The sequence below is a fragment of the Nyctereutes procyonoides genome, unplaced genomic scaffold, assembly GCF_905146905.1.
Source record: "Nyctereutes procyonoides isolate TBG_1078 unplaced genomic scaffold, NYPRO_anot_genome, whole genome shotgun sequence".
NCBI lineage: Eukaryota > Metazoa > Chordata > Mammalia > Carnivora > Canidae > Nyctereutes > Nyctereutes procyonoides.
Window position 1 is genome coordinate 9,015,211 of NW_026575142.1, and position 17,831 is coordinate 9,033,041.

At 45.1% G+C, this 17,831-nt stretch overlaps 1 protein-coding gene across 1 annotated transcript in view; it reads left to right on the forward strand.

The window, feature by feature from the left end:
- The window catches only part of TTN (titin), a 272,766-nt gene that overhangs the window by 222,022 nt on the left and 32,913 nt on the right, over positions 1 to 17,831 (forward strand). Inside the window, 1 exon segment of the mRNA XM_055307803.1 lies at positions 13 to 17,118. Coding sequence (XP_055163778.1) covers positions 13 to 17,118 — 17,106 coding nt within the window.

A 17,831-nucleotide genomic window follows, 5' to 3' on the forward strand; every position in this document is an offset into this window, starting at 1 on the left:
CTTCTGTTTCAGATCCCCCAGGCCCACCTTCAAATGCACGTGTCACTGACACTACCAAAAAATCTGCTTCTTTAGCATGGGGCAAGCCTCATTATGACGGAGGACTTGAAATCACCGGCTATGTTGTAGAGCATCAAAAAGTAGGAGATGAGGCCTGGATAAAAGATACAACAGGAACTGCTCTCCGAATCACTCAATTTGTTGTCCCTGATCTTCAGACCAAAGAAAAATATAACTTTAGAATCAGAGCCATCAACGATGCAGGGATCGGGGAGCCAGCAGTGATTCCCGACGTTGAAATTGTCGAACGGGAAATGGCTCCTGATTTTGAACTAGATGCTGAGCTTCGAAGAACACTCGTTGTTAGAGCAGGACTCAGTATTAGAATATTCGTGCCAATTAAAGGTCGTCCTGCTCCTGAAGTGACGTGGACCAAAGACGACATCAACCTGAAAAACCGAGCTAACATTGAGAATACAGAATCATTTACTCTTCTCATTATACCAGAATGTAACAGATATGACACTGGTAAATTTGTCATGACCATCGAAAACGCTGCTGGGAAGAAAAGTGGCTTTGTTAATGTCAGAGTCTTGGATACCCCAGGACCTGTCCTTAACCTGAGGCCTACTGACATCACAAAGGACAGTGTCACCCTGCACTGGGACCTTCCTCTGATAGATGGGGGCTCACGTATAACAAACTACATCGTGGAGAAACGAGAAGCAACACGGAAATCTTACTCCACAGTCAGCACGAAGTGCCACAAATGCACATATAAAGTCACTGGCTTGTCAGAAGGTTGTGAATACTTCTTCAGAGTGATGGCAGAAAACGAATATGGAATTGGTGAACCAGCAGAAACAACAGAACCCGTGAAAGCCTCTGAGGCACCATCACCACCAGATAGTCTGAACATTATGGACATAACTAAGAGCACAGTCAGCCTGGCGTGGCCTAAACCAAAGCACGATGGTGGCAGTAAGATCACTGGCTATGTAATTGAAGCCCAGAGAAAGGGCTCTGACCAGTGGACTCACATCACAACCGTGAAAGGGCTAGAATGTGTGGTGAAGAATCTAACAGAAGGAGAGGAATATACCTTCCAAGTGATGGCTGTGAACAGTGCAGGAAGAAGTGCCCCTAGAGAAAGCAGACCTGTCATTGTCAAGGAGCAGACAATGCTTCCAGAATTGGATCTGCGTGGCATTTATCAGAAATTGGTCATTGCCAAAGCTGGTGACAACATCAAAGTTGAAATTCCAGTGCTTGGTCGGCCAAAGCCCACAGTCACGTGGAAAAAAGGAGACCAGATTCTTAAACAGACACAGAGAGTTAATTTTGAAAATACAGCAACTTCAACCATCTTAAATATCAACGAGTGTGTAAGAAGTGATAGCGGGCCCTATCCACTGACAGCAAGGAACATTGTAGGAGAGGTTGGTGATGTCATCACCATTCAAGTCCACGATATCCCAGGGCCACCCACTGGCCCAATCCGATTCGATGAAGTTTCATCTGATTTTGTAACCTTCTCTTGGGACCCGCCCGAGAACGATGGAGGTGTACCAATAAGCAACTACATAGTAGAAATGCGACAGACCGACAGCACTACATGGGTTGAACTAGCAACCACCGTCATACGCACTACCTATAAAGCCACTCGCCTCACTACTGGAGTGGAGTATCAATTCCGGGTAAAAGCACAAAATAGATATGGAGTTGGACCAGGCATCACATCAGCACCTATAGTTGCCAACTATCCATTTAAGGTTCCTGGGCCTCCTGGGACCCCTCAGGTGACTGCAGTTACCAAAGATTCTATGACAATTAGCTGGCATGAGCCTCTTTCTGATGGTGGAAGCCCCATTTTAGGATATCACATTGAAAGAAAAGAACGAAATGGTATTCTCTGGCAGACCGTGAGCAAAGCATTGGTGCCAGGCAACATTTTCAAATCTAGTGGACTTACAGATGGTATTGCTTATGAATTCCGAGTGATTGCAGAAAACCTGGCAGGCAAAAGCAAGCCAAGCAAGCCATCTGAACCTATGCTTGCTTTAGATCCCATTGACCCACCTGGGAAACCGGTTCCTCTGAATATTACTAGACACACAGTGACACTTAAATGGGCTAAGCCTGAATACACTGGAGGCTTTAAAATTACCAGTTATATAGTTGAAAAGAGAGACCTTCCCAATGGACGGTGGCTAAAGGCCAACTTCAGCAATATTCTGGAGAATGAATTTACAGTCAGTGGCCTAACAGAAGATGCTGCCTACGAATTCCGAGTGATTGCCAAAAACGCCGCTGGTGCTGTTAGTCCACCGTCTGAGCCATCAGATGCTATCACGTGCAGGGATGACATTGAAGCACCAAAGATAATGGTGGACGTTAAGTTTAAAGACACAATAATATTAAAAGCAGGAGAAGCATTCAAGCTAGAAGCTGACGTTTCAGGTCGCCCACTTCCAACGATGGAATGGACCAAAGATGGAAAGGAGCTTGAAGGCACAGCAAAGCTAGAAATAAGAATTGCAGATTTCTCTACTTATCTGATAAACAAAGATTCAACAAGAAGGGACAGCGGCGCGTATATCCTTACAGCAACTAATCCTGGTGGGTTTGCTAAACACATTTTCAACGTCAGAGTTCTCGATAGACCAGGCCCACCTGAAGGACCTTTAGCTGTATCTGAAGTGACAGCAGAAAAATGTGTACTGTCGTGGTTGCCTCCACTGGACGACGGAGGTGCCAAGATTGAACATTACATAGTTCAGAAACGTGAGACCAGCAGATTGGCATGGACAAATGTCGCCTCAGAAGTCCAAGTGACAAAGCTGAAGGTCACTAAGCTTTTGAAAGGCAATGAATACATATTCCGTGTCATGGCTGTAAATAAATATGGAGTTGGAGAGCCACTGGAATCAGAGCCTGTGCTTGCGGTAAATCCGTTCAGACCCCCTGATCCACCCAAAAACCCCGAAGTTACAGCCATCACTAAAGACTCGATGGTTGTCTGCTGGGGACATCCTGACTCCGACGGTGGAAGTGAAATCATCACTTATATCGTAGAACGGCGTGATAAAGCTGGGCAACGCTGGGTGAAATGCAACAAAAAAACTCTTACTGATTTGAGATACAAGGTGTCTGGACTAACAGAAGGGCATGAGTATGAGTTCAGGATCATGGCTGAAAACGCCGCTGGAATTAGCGCACCGAGTTCCACGAGTCCGTTTTATAAAGCTTGTGACGCTGTGTTTAAACCCGGCCCACCAGGGAACCCACGCGTTCTAGATACAAGCAGATCATCCATTTCAATTGCTTGGAATAAACCGATCTACGATGGTGGCTCAGAAATCACTGGGTACATTGTCGAGATTGCCCGGCCCGAGGAAGATGAGTGGCAGATTGTCACTCCACCAGCTGGGCTCAAGGCAACTTCTTACACCATCACCAACCTCGTAGAGAATCAGGAATATAAAATCCGCATCTATGCCATGAACTCCGAAGGGATGGGAGAGCCTGCGCTGGTTCCTGGGACCCCGAAGGCTGAAGAGAGGATGCTGCCTCCAGAGATTGAGCTGGACGCTGACCTGCGCAAAGTTGTCACCATAAGAGCTTGTTGCACCCTGAGACTGTTTGTCCCCATCAAAGGCAGGCCAGCCCCTGAGGTGAAGTGGACCCGGGAACACGGAGAGTCCTTAGATAAAGCCAGCATCGAATCCACGAGCTCTTACACCCTGCTCATCGTCGGAAACGTAAACAGATTCGACAGCGGCAAATACATACTCACGGTAGAAAACAGCTCGGGCAGCAAGTCTGCGTTTGTCAATGTTAGAGTCCTAGACACCCCAGGCCCCCCGCAGGACCTCAAGGTGAAGGAGGTCACTAAGACATCCGTCACGTTGACGTGGGAGCCTCCTCTCCTTGATGGCGGTTCGAAAATAAAGAACTATATTGTTGAAAAGAGGGAATCAACCAGAAAAGCATATTCAACTGTTGCAACAAATTGCCACAAGACGTCCTGGAAGGTAGACCAGCTTCAGGAAGGGTGTAGTTACTATTTCAGGGTTCTTGCTGAGAACGAATATGGCATCGGGCTGCCTGCCGAAACTGCGGAATCTGTGAAAGCCTCAGAACGACCCCTTCCACCAGGAAAAATAACTTTGGTGGATGTCACCAGAAACAGCGTGTCACTCTCTTGGGAAAAACCAGAGCACGACGGAGGCAGTCGAATTCTAGGCTACATTGTGGAGATGCAGAGCAAAGGTAGCGACAAGTGGGCCACATGTGCCACAGTCAAAGTCACCGAAGCCACCATAACCGGATTAATTCAGGGTGAAGAATACTCTTTCCGTGTGTCCGCTCAGAATGAAAAGGGCATCAGCGATCCCAGGCAACTGAGCGTGCCAGTAATTGCCAAAGACCTTGTCATCCCACCAGCCTTCAAACTCCTGTTCACCACTTTCACTGTACTGGCTGGTGAAGACCTAAAAGTTGACGTTCCATTCATTGGACGCCCTACGCCTGCTGTAACCTGGCATAAAGACGACGTGCCACTGAAGCAGACCACTAGAGTAAATGCGGAGAGCACAGAAAATAATTCACTACTGACAATAAAGGAAGCCTGCCGAGAAGATGTTGGACATTACACAGTTAAACTGACTAACTCGGCTGGTGAAGCTACCGAAACCCTTAATGTTATTGTTCTTGACAAACCAGGGCCTCCAACCGGACCCGTTAAAATGGATGAAGTGACAGCTGACAGTATTACTCTTTCCTGGGGCCCCCCTAAGTATGACGGCGGGAGTTCTATCAATAATTACATCGTAGAAAAACGGGACACTTCCACAACCACCTGGCAAATTGTATCAGCTACTGTTGCAAGGACAACAATCAAGGCCTGTAGATTAAAGACCGGATGTGAATACCAGTTTAGGATCGCAGCTGAAAACAGATACGGAAAGAGCACATACCTGAATTCAGAGCCTGTCATAGCCCAGTATCCATTCAAAGTCCCCGGCCCTCCTGGCACGCCATTTGTAACGCTCTTCTCCAAGGACAGCATGGAAGTACAGTGGAATGAGCCAGTTAGTGACGGAGGTAGCAGAGTCATCGGCTATCATCTAGAGCGCAAGGAAAGAAATAGTATCCTCTGGGTGAAGTTGAATAAAACGCCCATTTCTCAAACCAAGTTTAAGACCACTGGCCTCGATGAAGGCATTGAATATGAATTTAGAGTCTCTGCAGAGAACATCGTGGGCATCGGCAAGCCAAGTAAGGTGTCAGAATGCTACATGGCACGTGACCCATGCGATCCGCCTGGACGGCCAGAGGCAATTATTGTCACACGAAACTCTGTGACGCTCCAGTGGAAGAAACCCACTTATGATGGTGGAAGCAAGATCACCGGCTACATTGTAGAGAAGAAAGAATTGCCTGACGGCCGCTGGATGAAAGCCAGTTTTACAAACGTCATTGACACTCAGTTTGAAGTAACTGGCCTAGTTGAAGATCAGAGATATGAGTTCCGGGTGATAGCTCGAAATGCTGCAGGAGTGTTTAGTGAGCCTTCAGAAAGCACGGGAGCAATAACAGCAAGAGACGAGGTAGATCCACCACGAATAAGTATGGATCCAAAATACAAAGACACAATTGTGGTTCACGCTGGTGAGTCATTCAAGATTGACGCAGATATTCACGGCAAACCAATACCGACCACTCAGTGGGTAAAAGGTGATCAGGAGCTTTCAAATACAGCTCGATTAGAAATAAAGAGCACGGACTTTGCCACCAGTCTCAGCGTAAAGGATGCAGTACGCGTTGACAGTGGCAATTACATACTGAAGGCCAAAAATGTCGCAGGGGAGAGATCAGTTACTGTAAATGTCAAGGTCCTCGATAGACCAGGGCCACCTGAAGGACCTGTTGTGGTATCAGGAGTGACAGCGGAAAAATGCACACTAGCTTGGAAACCCCCACTACAGGATGGTGGGAGTGACATCATAAATTATATTGTGGAAAGGAGAGAAACCAGCCGCTTAGTTTGGACTCTGGTTGATGCCAATGTGCAGACTCTCAGCTACAAGGTTACTAAGCTTCTCGAAGGCAATGAATATATCTTCCGTATAATGGCTGTAAACAAATATGGTGTTGGTGAACCGCTTGAATCTGAGCCAGTAATTGCCAAGAATCCATTTGTAGTGCCAGATGCACCAAAGGCTCCAGAAATCACAACAGTGACCAAGGACTCAATGGTTGTTGTATGGGAAAGACCAGCATCTGATGGTGGCAGTGAAATTCTTGGATATGTTCTTGAAAAACGGGATAAGGAAGGCATTCGATGGACAAGATGCCACAAACGCCTGATTGGGGAATTGCGCTTGAGAGTAACTGGACTCATAGAAAATCACAATTATGAGTTCAGAGTCTCAGCCGAGAATGCTGCGGGACTTAGTGAACCAAGCCTACCTTCTGCTTACCAAAAGGCTTGTGATCCTATTTATAAACCAGGACCTCCAAACAATCCCAAAGTCATAGATATTACCAGATCTTCTGTCTTCCTTTCTTGGAGCAAACCAATATATGACGGTGGCTGTGAAATCCAAGGCTACATTGTCGAAAAATGTGATGTGAGTGTTGGCGAATGGACCATGTGCACTCCACCAACCGGAATCAATAAAACAAATATAGAAGTAGAAAAGCTATTGGAGAAGCATGAGTACAATTTCCGTATCTGTGCTGTCAATAAAGCTGGAGTTGGAGAACATGCGGATGTCCCAGGACCTGTTATAGTTGAAGAAAAATTAGAAGCACCAGACATTGAACTTGACCTAGAACTAAGGAAAATTATTAACATAAGGGCAGGTGGCTCCTTAAGGCTATTTGTTCCCATTAAAGGTCGTCCTACACCAGAAGTTAAATGGGGGAAGATGGATGGTGAAATCCGAGATGCAGCTATAATTGACGTCACTAGCAGTTTCACCTCTCTCGTTCTTGACAATGTCAACCGATACGATAGTGGAAAATACACTCTCACATTAGAAAACAGCAGTGGAACAAAGTCTGCCTTTGTTACTGTGAGAGTCCTGGACACACCAAGTCCACCTGTTAACCTGAAAGTCACAGAAATCACTAAAGACTCAGTATCAATTACATGGGAACCGCCTCTGCTGGATGGGGGATCCAAGATTAAAAATTACATTGTTGAGAAACGTGAGGCCACAAGAAAATCATATGCTGCAGTTGTAACAAACTGCCATAAGAATTCTTGGAAGATTGAACAACTCCAGGAAGGCTGCAGTTATTACTTCAGAGTCACAGCTGAGAACGAGTACGGTATTGGCCTTCCTGCCCACACTGCTGATCCTATTAAGGTTGCAGAAGTCCCACAACCTCCAGGAAAAATAACTGTGGATGATGTCACCAGAAACAGTGTTTCCTTGAGTTGGACAAAGCCCGAACATGATGGTGGCAGTAAAATCATTCAGTATATTGTGGAAATGCAAGCTAAGCACAGCGAGAAATGGTCAGAGTGTGCTCGAGTCAAGTCCCTCGAAGCGGTAATTACTAACCTGACTCAGGGAGAAGAATACCTCTTTAGAGTTGTGGCTGTAAATGAAAAGGGAAGAAGTGATCCCAGGTCCCTTGCTGTTCCAGTAGTTGCGAAAGATCTGGTCATCGAGCCAGATGTGAGACCTGCATTCAGCAACTACAGTGTACAGGTTGGCCAAGATTTGAAAATAGAAGTGCCAATTTCTGGACGTCCTAAGCCAACCATTACCTGGACTAAAGATGGTCTTCCACTGAAGCAGACCACAAGAGTCAACGTTACTGATTCCCCTGACCTCACCGTACTCAGCATTAAAGAAACGCATAAGGATGACAGTGGACACTATGGAATTACAGTTGCTAATGTTGTGGGTCAGAAAACAGCATCCATTGAAGTTATAACTCTAGATAAACCTGATCCTCCAAAAGGACCTGTTAAATTTGATGAAGTCAGTGCTGAAAGTATTACACTATCTTGGAGCCCCCCAACATACACAGGGGGCTGCCAAATCACCAACTACATTGTTCAGAAAAGAGACACAACCACCACGGTATGGGACACGGTTTCTGCTACTGTTGCCAGAACCACCCTCAAAGTGACCAAACTGAAAACTGGTACAGAATACCAATTCAGAATATTTGCTGAAAACAGATACGGACAAAGCTTTGCCCTGGAGTCGGAGCCAATTGTAGCTCAATATCCCTACAAAGAACCAGGCCCTCCGGGCACACCATTTGTCACAGCCATTTCCAAAGACGCCATGGTCGTTCAGTGGCATGAACCAATCAATAACGGCGGAAGCCCCGTCATAGGTTACCACCTTGAGAGGAAGGAAAGAAATAGCATTTTGTGGACAAAAGTCAACAAAACTATTATTCATGACACTCAGTTTAAAGCACTCAATCTTGAAGAGGGCATTGAATATGAGTTCAGAGTTTATGCTGAAAATATTGTTGGTGTAGGTAAAGCAAGCAAGAATTCCGAATGCTACGTAGCCAGAGATCCCTGTGACCCACCAGGAACCCCAGAAGCAATAATGGTTAAAAGAAATGAAATCACTCTACAGTGGACCAAACCTGAATATGATGGCGGAAGTATGATTACAGGTTACATCATAGAGAAACGTGATTTGCCTGAGGGTCGCTGGATGAAAGCCAGCTTCATAAATGTCATCGAGACTCAATTTACCGTGTCAGGCCTTACTGAAGATCAAAGATATGAGTTTAGAGTCATTGCAAAGAATGCAGCTGGTGTAATAAGTAAACCCTCTGACAGTACTGGACCAATAACTGCCAGGGATGAGGTTGAACTTCCAAGAATTTCAATGGATCCAAAATTCAGAGACACAATTGTGGTGAATGCTGGAGAAACATTCAGGCTTGAGGCTGATGTCCACGGAAAGCCCCTTCCTACCATTGAGTGGTTACGAGGAGATAAGGAAATTGAAGAATCTGCCAGATGTGAGATAAAGAACACAGATTTTAAGGCTTTACTTATTGTAAAGGATGCCATTAGAATTGATGGCGGACAGTATATTTTAAGAGCTTCCAATGTTGCAGGTTCTAAGTCTTTCCCAGTAAATGTAAAAGTATTGGACAGGCCAGGACCTCCAGAAGGGCCAGTCCAGGTTACTGGAGTCACTTCTGAAAAATGCTCTTTGACATGGTCTCCACCACTTCAAGATGGTGGCAGTGACATTTCTCACTATGTTGTTGAAAAGAGAGAAACAAGTCGACTTGCCTGGACTGTGGTTGCTTCAGAAGTTGTGACCAATTCTCTGAAAATTACCAAACTCTTAGAAGGGAATGAATATGTTTTCCGCATAATGGCTGTCAACAAATATGGTGTTGGGGAGCCTTTGGAATCTGCACCAGTACTGATGAAAAATCCATTTGTGCCTCCCGGACCACCAAAAAGCTTGGAAGTCACCAACATTGCCAAGGACTCCATGACTGTCTGTTGGAACCGTCCAGATAGTGACGGTGGAAGTGAGATTATCGGCTACATTGTAGAGAAGAGAGACAGAAGTGGCATCAGGTGGATAAAATGTAGTAAACGCCGCATTACAGATTTGCGTCTGAGGGTAACAGGATTAACAGAAGATCATGAATACGAATTCAGAGTCTCTGCAGAAAATGCTGCTGGAGTTGGAGAACCAAGTCCAGCTACAGTTTATTATAAGGCTTGCGATCCTATATTCAAACCTGGCCCACCCACCAACGCACACATTGTGGACACCACTAAAAATTCAATTACACTCGCTTGGGGTAAGCCCATCTATGATGGTGGCAGTGAGATCATAGGCTACGTAGTAGAACTCTGTAAAGCAGACGAAGAAGAATGGCAAATAGTTACTCCACAGACTGGCCTGAGAGCCACTCGATTTGAAATTTCAAAACTCATTGAGCACCAAGAATATAAAATACAAGTCTCTGCCCTCAATAAAGTTGGCTTAGGTGAGGCTACGTCGGTTCCTGGTACTGTGAAACCAGAAGATAAACTTGAAGCACCTGAACTTGACCTTGACTCTGAATTAAGGAAAGGAATAGTTGTCAGAGCTGGTGGGTCAGCCAGAATTCACATTCCATTCAAGGGTCGCCCAACACCAGAGATCACTTGGTCTCGAGAGGAAGGTGAATTCACAGATAAGGTCCAAATTGAAAAGGGGGTAAACTATACCCAACTATCGATAGACAACTGTGATAGAAATGATGCCGGAAAATACATTCTCAAGCTGGAAAACAGCAGTGGATCTAAATCCGCTTTTGTGACTGTGAAAGTTCTGGACACCCCAGGACCTCCACAGAATTTGACAGTCAAAGAGGTTAAAAAGGATTCTGTCCTTCTGGTATGGGAACCACCCATCATTGATGGGGGTGCAAAGGTGAAGAACTATGTTATTGACAAACGTGAGTCAACCAGAAAAGCATATGCTAATGTGAGTAGTAAATGCGGTAAAACAAGCTTTAAAGTTGAGAATCTTACAGAGGGAGCCATTTATTACTTTAGAGTCATGGCTGAAAATGAATTTGGAGTTGGTGTTCCAGTGGAAACTGTTGATGCTGTGAAAGCTGCTGAACCTCCTTCCCCGCCAGGAAAAGTGACACTCACGGATGTGTCCCAGACCAGTGCATCGCTGATGTGGGAGAAACCTGAACATGATGGTGGTAGCAGAGTCTTGGGTTATGTTGTTGAAATGCAGCCCAAAGGAACCGAAAAATGGAGTACTGTTGCCGAATCCAAAGTCTGTAGTGCAGTCATTACTGGTTTGAGTTCTGGACAAGAATATCAGTTCCGTGTCAAGGCTTATAACGAGAAAGGGAAAAGCGATCCAAGAGTGCTCGGTGTTCCTGTCATAGCCAAGGACTTGACCATACAGCCTAGTTTTAAGTTGCCATTTAACACATATACCGTCCAGGCTGGAGAAGATCTTAAAATCGAAATCCCAGTTATCGGCCGACCAAGACCTGAAATTTCATGGGTCAAAGATGGTGAGCCTTTTAAACAAACAACAAGAGTAAATGTTGAGGAAACAGCTACTTCAACTATTTTGCACATTAAAGACAGTAACAAAGATGACTTTGGAAAATACACTATAACAGCAACAAATAGTGCAGGTACCGCAACAGAAAATCTCAGCATTATTGTTTTGGAAAAGCCCGGACCTCCAACTGGACCAGTTCGGTTCGATGAAGTTAGCGCAGACTTTGTGGTCATATCTTGGGAACCTCCAGCTTATACTGGTGGCTGCCAAATAAGCAACTACATTGTAGAGAAGCGAGATACAACTACCACCACTTGGCAGATGGTATCAGCAACAGTTGCGAGAACAACGATTAAAGTAACCAAACTGAAAACAGGCACAGAGTACCAGTTTAGAATTTTTGCAGAAAACAGGTATGGAAAGAGTGCCTCTCTCGATTCTAAACCAGTTGTTGTACAATATCCATTTAAAGAACCTGGACCACCTGGAACTCCTTTTGTGACATCAATTTCAAAAGATCAAATGATTGTGCAGTGGCATGAGCCAGTTAACGATGGTGGGAGCAAAGTTATCGGCTACCATCTTGAACAGAAAGAAAAGAACAGTATTTTATGGGTCAAATTAAATAAGATTCCCATTCAAGACACCAAATTCAAAACAACCGGACTTGATGAAGGACTTGAGTATGAGTTCAAAGTTTCTGCTGAAAATATCGTTGGCATCGGCAAGCCTAGCAAAGTGTCAGAATGCTTTGTCGCTCGTGATCCATGTGACCCACCTGGCCGCCCTGAAGCCATTGTTATCACAAGGAACAATGTCACACTGAAATGGAAGAAACCTGCTTATGATGGTGGTAGCAAAATAACAGGTTATATCGTAGAAAAGAAGGATCTACCCGATGGGCGCTGGATGAAAGCCAGCTTCACCAACGTGTTAGAGACTGAATTTACAGTGAGTGGACTTGTAGAAGACCAGAGATATGAATTTAGAGTTATTGCAAGAAATGCAGCTGGCAACTTTAGTGAACCGTCTGAAAGCACTGGTGCCATTACTGCAAGAGATGAAATTGATGCACCGAACGCCTCACTGGATCCCAAATATAAAGACGTAATCGTTGTTCACGCAGGAGAGACTTTTGTCCTTGAAGCTGACATCCGCGGCAAGCCCATACCCGATATCGTTTGGTCAAAAGATGGAAAAGAGCTTGAAGAAACAACTGCGAGGATGGAAATTAAATCTACTATTCAGAAAACCACTCTTGTTGTCAAAGACTGTATACGTACTGATGGAGGACAGTATATTCTGAAACTCAGCAACGTTGGTGGTACAAAGTCCATACCAATCACTGTAAAGGTACTTGACAGGCCAGGGCCCCCAGAAGGACCTCTGAAAGTTTCTGGAGTTACTGCTGAGAAATGTTACCTGGCGTGGAACCCGCCTTTACAGGACGGTGGTGCTAATATCTCACATTACATCATTGAAAAGAGAGAAACAAGCAGACTCTCCTGGACCCAGGTTTCCACTGAGGTCCAGGCCCTCAACTACAAAGTCACTAAACTGCTTCCTGGTAATGAGTACATTTTCCGCGTCATGGCTGTCAATAAATACGGAATTGGAGAGCCCTTGGAATCCGAGCCTGTGATAGCCTGTAATCCTTATAAACCACCAGGTCCCCCTTCACCACCCGAAGCCTCAGCAATCACCAAAGATTCTATGGTGGTAACATGGGCACGCCCAGTGGATGACGGAGGTGCCGAAATTGAGGGCTACATTCTTGAAAAACGAGATAAGGAAGGCATTAGATGGACCAAGTGCAACAAGAAAACTCTAACAGATCTCCGGTTCAGGGTAACTGGCCTTACCGAAGGTCATTCCTACGAGTTCAGAGTTGCTGCCGAAAACGCAGCTGGCGTGGGTGAACCAAGCGAGCCATCTGTTTTCTACCGTGCCTGTGATGCTCTGTATCCACCAGGTCCACCAAGTAATCCAAAAGTGACGGATACTTCCAGATCTTCTGTCTCCCTGGCGTGGAGTAAGCCGATTTATGATGGCGGTGCACCCGTTAAGGGCTATGTCGTTGAGGTCAAAGAAGCTTCTGCGGATGAATGGACAACTTGCACTCCACCAACAGGATTACAAGGAAAGCAATTCACAGTGACCAAGCTTAAAGAGAACACGGAGTATAACTTCCGTATCTGTGCCATCAATTCTGAAGGTGTGGGTGAACCTGCAACTATACCTGGCTCAGTTGTGGCGAAAGAGAGGCTGGAGCCACCAGAAATAGAACTCGATGCTGACCTGAGAAAGGTAGTCGTTCTGCGGGCAAGTGCTACTTTACGCTTATTTGTCACCATCAAAGGTCGACCAGAACCTGAGGTTAAGTGGGAGAAGGCCGAAGGCATTCTCACTGAGAGGGCCCAGATCGAGGTGACCAGCTCATACACAATGTTAGTCATTGATAACGTTACCAGATTTGATAGCGGTCGGTATAACCTGACGCTAGAAAATAACAGCGGTTCTAAGACAGCTTTTGTTAACGTCAGAGTTCTTGACTCGCCAAGCGCCCCTGTGAATTTGAATGTAAGAGAAGTAAAGAAAGACTCGGTGATCTTGTCTTGGGAGCCACCACTTATCGATGGTGGAGCGAAGATTACAAACTACATTGTCGAAAAACGAGAAACTACAAGAAAAGCATATGCTACGGTTACAAACAACTGCACCAAGAATACATTTAAAATTGAAAATCTACAAGAAGGATGTTCTTACTACTTCCGAGTCTTGGCTTCCAATGAATACGGGATTGGTTTGCCAGCTGAAACAACTGAACCCGTTAAAGTTTCTGAACCACCCCTCCCACCCGGAAGAGTGACCCTTGTCGACGTGACCCGCAATACGGCTACAATTAAGTGGGAGAAACCAGAAAGTGACGGTGGCAGCAAAATTACTGGTTATGTAGTTGAAATGCAGACTAAAGGGAGTGAAAAATGGAGCACTTGCACACAAGTTAAGACTCTGGAGGCAACTATATCTGGCCTAACTGCAGGAGAAGAGTACACCTTCAGGGTAGCTGCAGTGAATGAAAAAGGAAGAGGTGACCCGAGACAACTTGGAGTGCCAGTAATTGCACGGGACATTGAAATAAAGCCCTCAGTTGAGCTTCCTTTCAATACTTTCAATGTAAAGGCTAGAGACCAACTGAAGATTGATGTTCCATTTAAAGGAAGACCTCAAGCGACCGTAAGCTGGAAAAAGGACGGTCAGATTCTTAAGGAAACGACACGGGTCAACGTCTCTTCTTCAAAGACCGTAACATCACTATCCATTAAGGAAGCTTCAAGGGAAGATGTCGGAACTTATGAATTGTGTGTTTCAAACAGTGCCGGGGCCATAACCGTTCCTATTACTGTGATTGTCCTTGACAAACCAGGGCCTCCAGGACCTGTTCACATCGATGAGGTCAGTTGTGACAATGTAACCATTTCTTGGACTCCTCCAGAATATGATGGCGGCTGCCAAATCAGCAATTACATCGTTGAAAAGAGAGAAACCACTTCTACCACATGGCACGTGGTTTCACAAGCAGTGGCAAGAACATCCATTAAAATAGTTCGTCTGACCACAGGAAGTGAGTACCAGTTCCGGGTGTGTGCAGAAAACCGCTTTGGCAGGAGCTCCTACAGCGAGTCTGCACCTGTTGTTGCAGAGTATCCATTCAGCCCCCCGGGCCCTCCTGGTACTCCTAAAGTCGTGCATGCCACAAAATCGACCATGATCGTAAGCTGGCAAGTGCCAGTTAATGATGGAGGAAGTCAAGTAATTGGCTATCACCTTGAATATAAAGAGAGAAGCAGCATTCTTTGGTCCAAAGCAAATAAACTCCTCATCGCCGATACGCAAATGAAAGTCTCCGGCCTCGATGAAGGACTGATGTATGAGTATCGTGTGTACGCCGAGAACATCGCTGGAATCGGTAAATGCAGTAAATCCTGTGAACCGGTCCCTGCAAGGGATCCTTGTGATCCTCCCGGACAACCTGAAGTCACAAATATCACAAGAAAATCAGTGTCGCTTAAGTGGTCCAAACCACATTATGACGGTGGAGCTAAGATCACAGGCTACATTATCGAACGTAGAGAGCTACCAGATGGCCGGTGGCTGAAGTGCAATTTTACTAACGTACAAGAAACCTACTTTGAAGTGACTGAACTTACTGAAGACCAGCGTTACGAATTCCGTGTTTTTGCAAAGAATGCGGCTGACTCCGTCAGCGAGCCATCTGAATCCACTGGGCCGATTACAGTGAAAGACGATGTCGAGGCTCCAAGAATTATGATGGATGTCAAGTTCCGAGACGTTATTGTTGTCAAAGCTGGAGAGGTCCTGAAGATAAATGCGGACATTGCAGGGCGACCCCTGCCGGTAATTTCCTGGGCCAAGGATGGGGTCGAAATTGAAGAAAGAGCAAGAACAGAAATTGTCTCAACAGACTACAACACTGTGCTAACGGTGAAGGACTGTGTCCGACGAGACACTGGGCAGTACATACTAACCCTGAAGAATGTTGCAGGAACTCGGTCTATGGCAGTTAATTGCAAGGTACTTGATAAGCCTGGCCCACCTGCAGGACCACTTGAAATAAGTGGCCTCACGGCTGAGAAATGCTCCCTTTCCTGGGGACCACCCCAAGAAAATGGTGGTGCAGATATCGACTATTACATCGTAGAAAAACGTGAAACAAGCCGCCTCGCGTGGACGATATGTGAAGGAGAGTTAAGGACAACATCCTGTAAAGTAACCAAGCTACTCAAAGGCAATGAATACATCTTTAGAGTAACAGGTGTTAATAAATATGGTGTTGGTGAGTCCCTGGAGAGCACGGCAGTAAAGGCACTAAATCCATTTACGGTTCCAAGTCCACCCACATCCTTGGAAATTACATCTGTGACCAAAGAGTTCATGACCCTTTGCTGGTCGAGACCTGAGAGTGATGGAGGCAGTGAAATCTCTGGATATATAATTGAGAGGCGAGAGAAAAACAGTCTACGATGGGTGCGGGTAAACAAAAAACCAGTTTATGACCTGAGAGTGAAATCAACCGGACTTCGGGAAGGATGTGAATATGAGTACCGGGTTTATGCAGAAAACGCTGCTGGCCTGAGCCTTCCAAGTGAAACCTCTCCCTTGATTCGGGCAGAAGACCCAGTGTTCTTGCCATCTCCTCCATCCAAACCCAAGATTGTGGACTCAGGCAAGACAAATATAACTATCAGCTGGGTTAAGCCCTTGTTTGATGGTGGGGCCCCAGTAACTGGATACACCGTAGAATACAAAAAATCTGATGAAACTGAGTGGGAAACTGCTATTCAGAACTTAAGAGGCACAGAATATACTATAGGTGGACTAACTACAGGAGCCGAATATGTTTTCAGAGTAAGATCTGTCAATAAGATCGGTGCTAGTGATCCCAGTGATAGCTCGGATCCCCAAATCGCAAAAGAAAGAGAAGAAGAACCTGTATTTGATCTTGACAGTGAAATGAAGAAGACCTTGATTGTCAAGGCCGGTTCCTCATTTACCATGACCGTACCTTTCCGGGGAAGACCAGTGCCTAGTGTCTCGTGGAGTAAGCCAGACACTGACCTCCGCACCAGAGCTTATATTGATTCCACAGACTCTCGTACGTCACTTACTATTGAAAATGCCAACCGAAATGATTCTGGAAAATATACACTAACAATTCAGAATACTTTGAATGCTGCTTCACTGACCTTAGTTGTCAAAGTATTAGATTCTCCTGGTCCTCCAGCCAATATTACCGTACATGATATAACCAAAGAATCTGCTGTGTTATCCTGGGATGTTCCTGAAAACGACGGTGGAGCCCCAGTGAAGAATTACCACATAGAAAAACGTGAGGCCAGTAAGAAATCATGGGTCTCTGTGACCAACAACTGTAACCGCCTCTCCTACAAAGTCCCCAACCTACAAGAAGGGGCCATCTACTACTTCCGGGTCTCTGGAGAGAATGAGTTTGGTGTTGGTGTGCCAGCTGAAACAAAGGAAGGAGTAAAAATAACAGGTATGTTCTAAGAACAAAGAACATCTATATACCCATATTAATTTTCCTAGAATACTATGTATCATTTTATTTACTCTCAATTTTATTTTTTTTTTGAGTTGAAGTCATTATTTATTTACACAAGGCTCATCTGGTAAATGGTGTCTGAGTGTGAATTACCTAAAATCTCACTTAATTTTAAAGGCTTTTGGTTCATACCTCAGATAGTTCATACTATAGCACAACACAAAATCTCTAAGAGAAAGTTCTTTGTTAATTTAAAAAAATGTAGAAATTTACATAGCTGGGGTTGAATTTAAGTATAACTGAATATGACTGCAGATAGAGTGTGTGTGCAGAAATTGTATGAAGTTTCTTATAAAACTGTTCATCTTATTCCTTTTATACCCATGACAAATTTGGGATAAGTTTTACCCTTTAATCTAGTCACTTGACACTTAATTTGAATATGAATGTCATTGAATATGAATGTCAATACATGTCCTATGGCATGTAATGACAAAGCTTAGGGAAGCATTGCTTGGCTCAGAAGTCAAACTGGTTATGTAAAAAGGAGGAGACTCAAAGGAAAGGAAGTATGTGGCCTTCATTTAAAATTTTTCTTTGGGGATCCCTGGGTGGCGCAGCGGTTTGGCGCCTGCCTTTGGCCCAGGGCGCGATCCTGGAGACCCAGGATCGAATCCCACATCGGGCTCCTGGTGCATGGAGCCTGC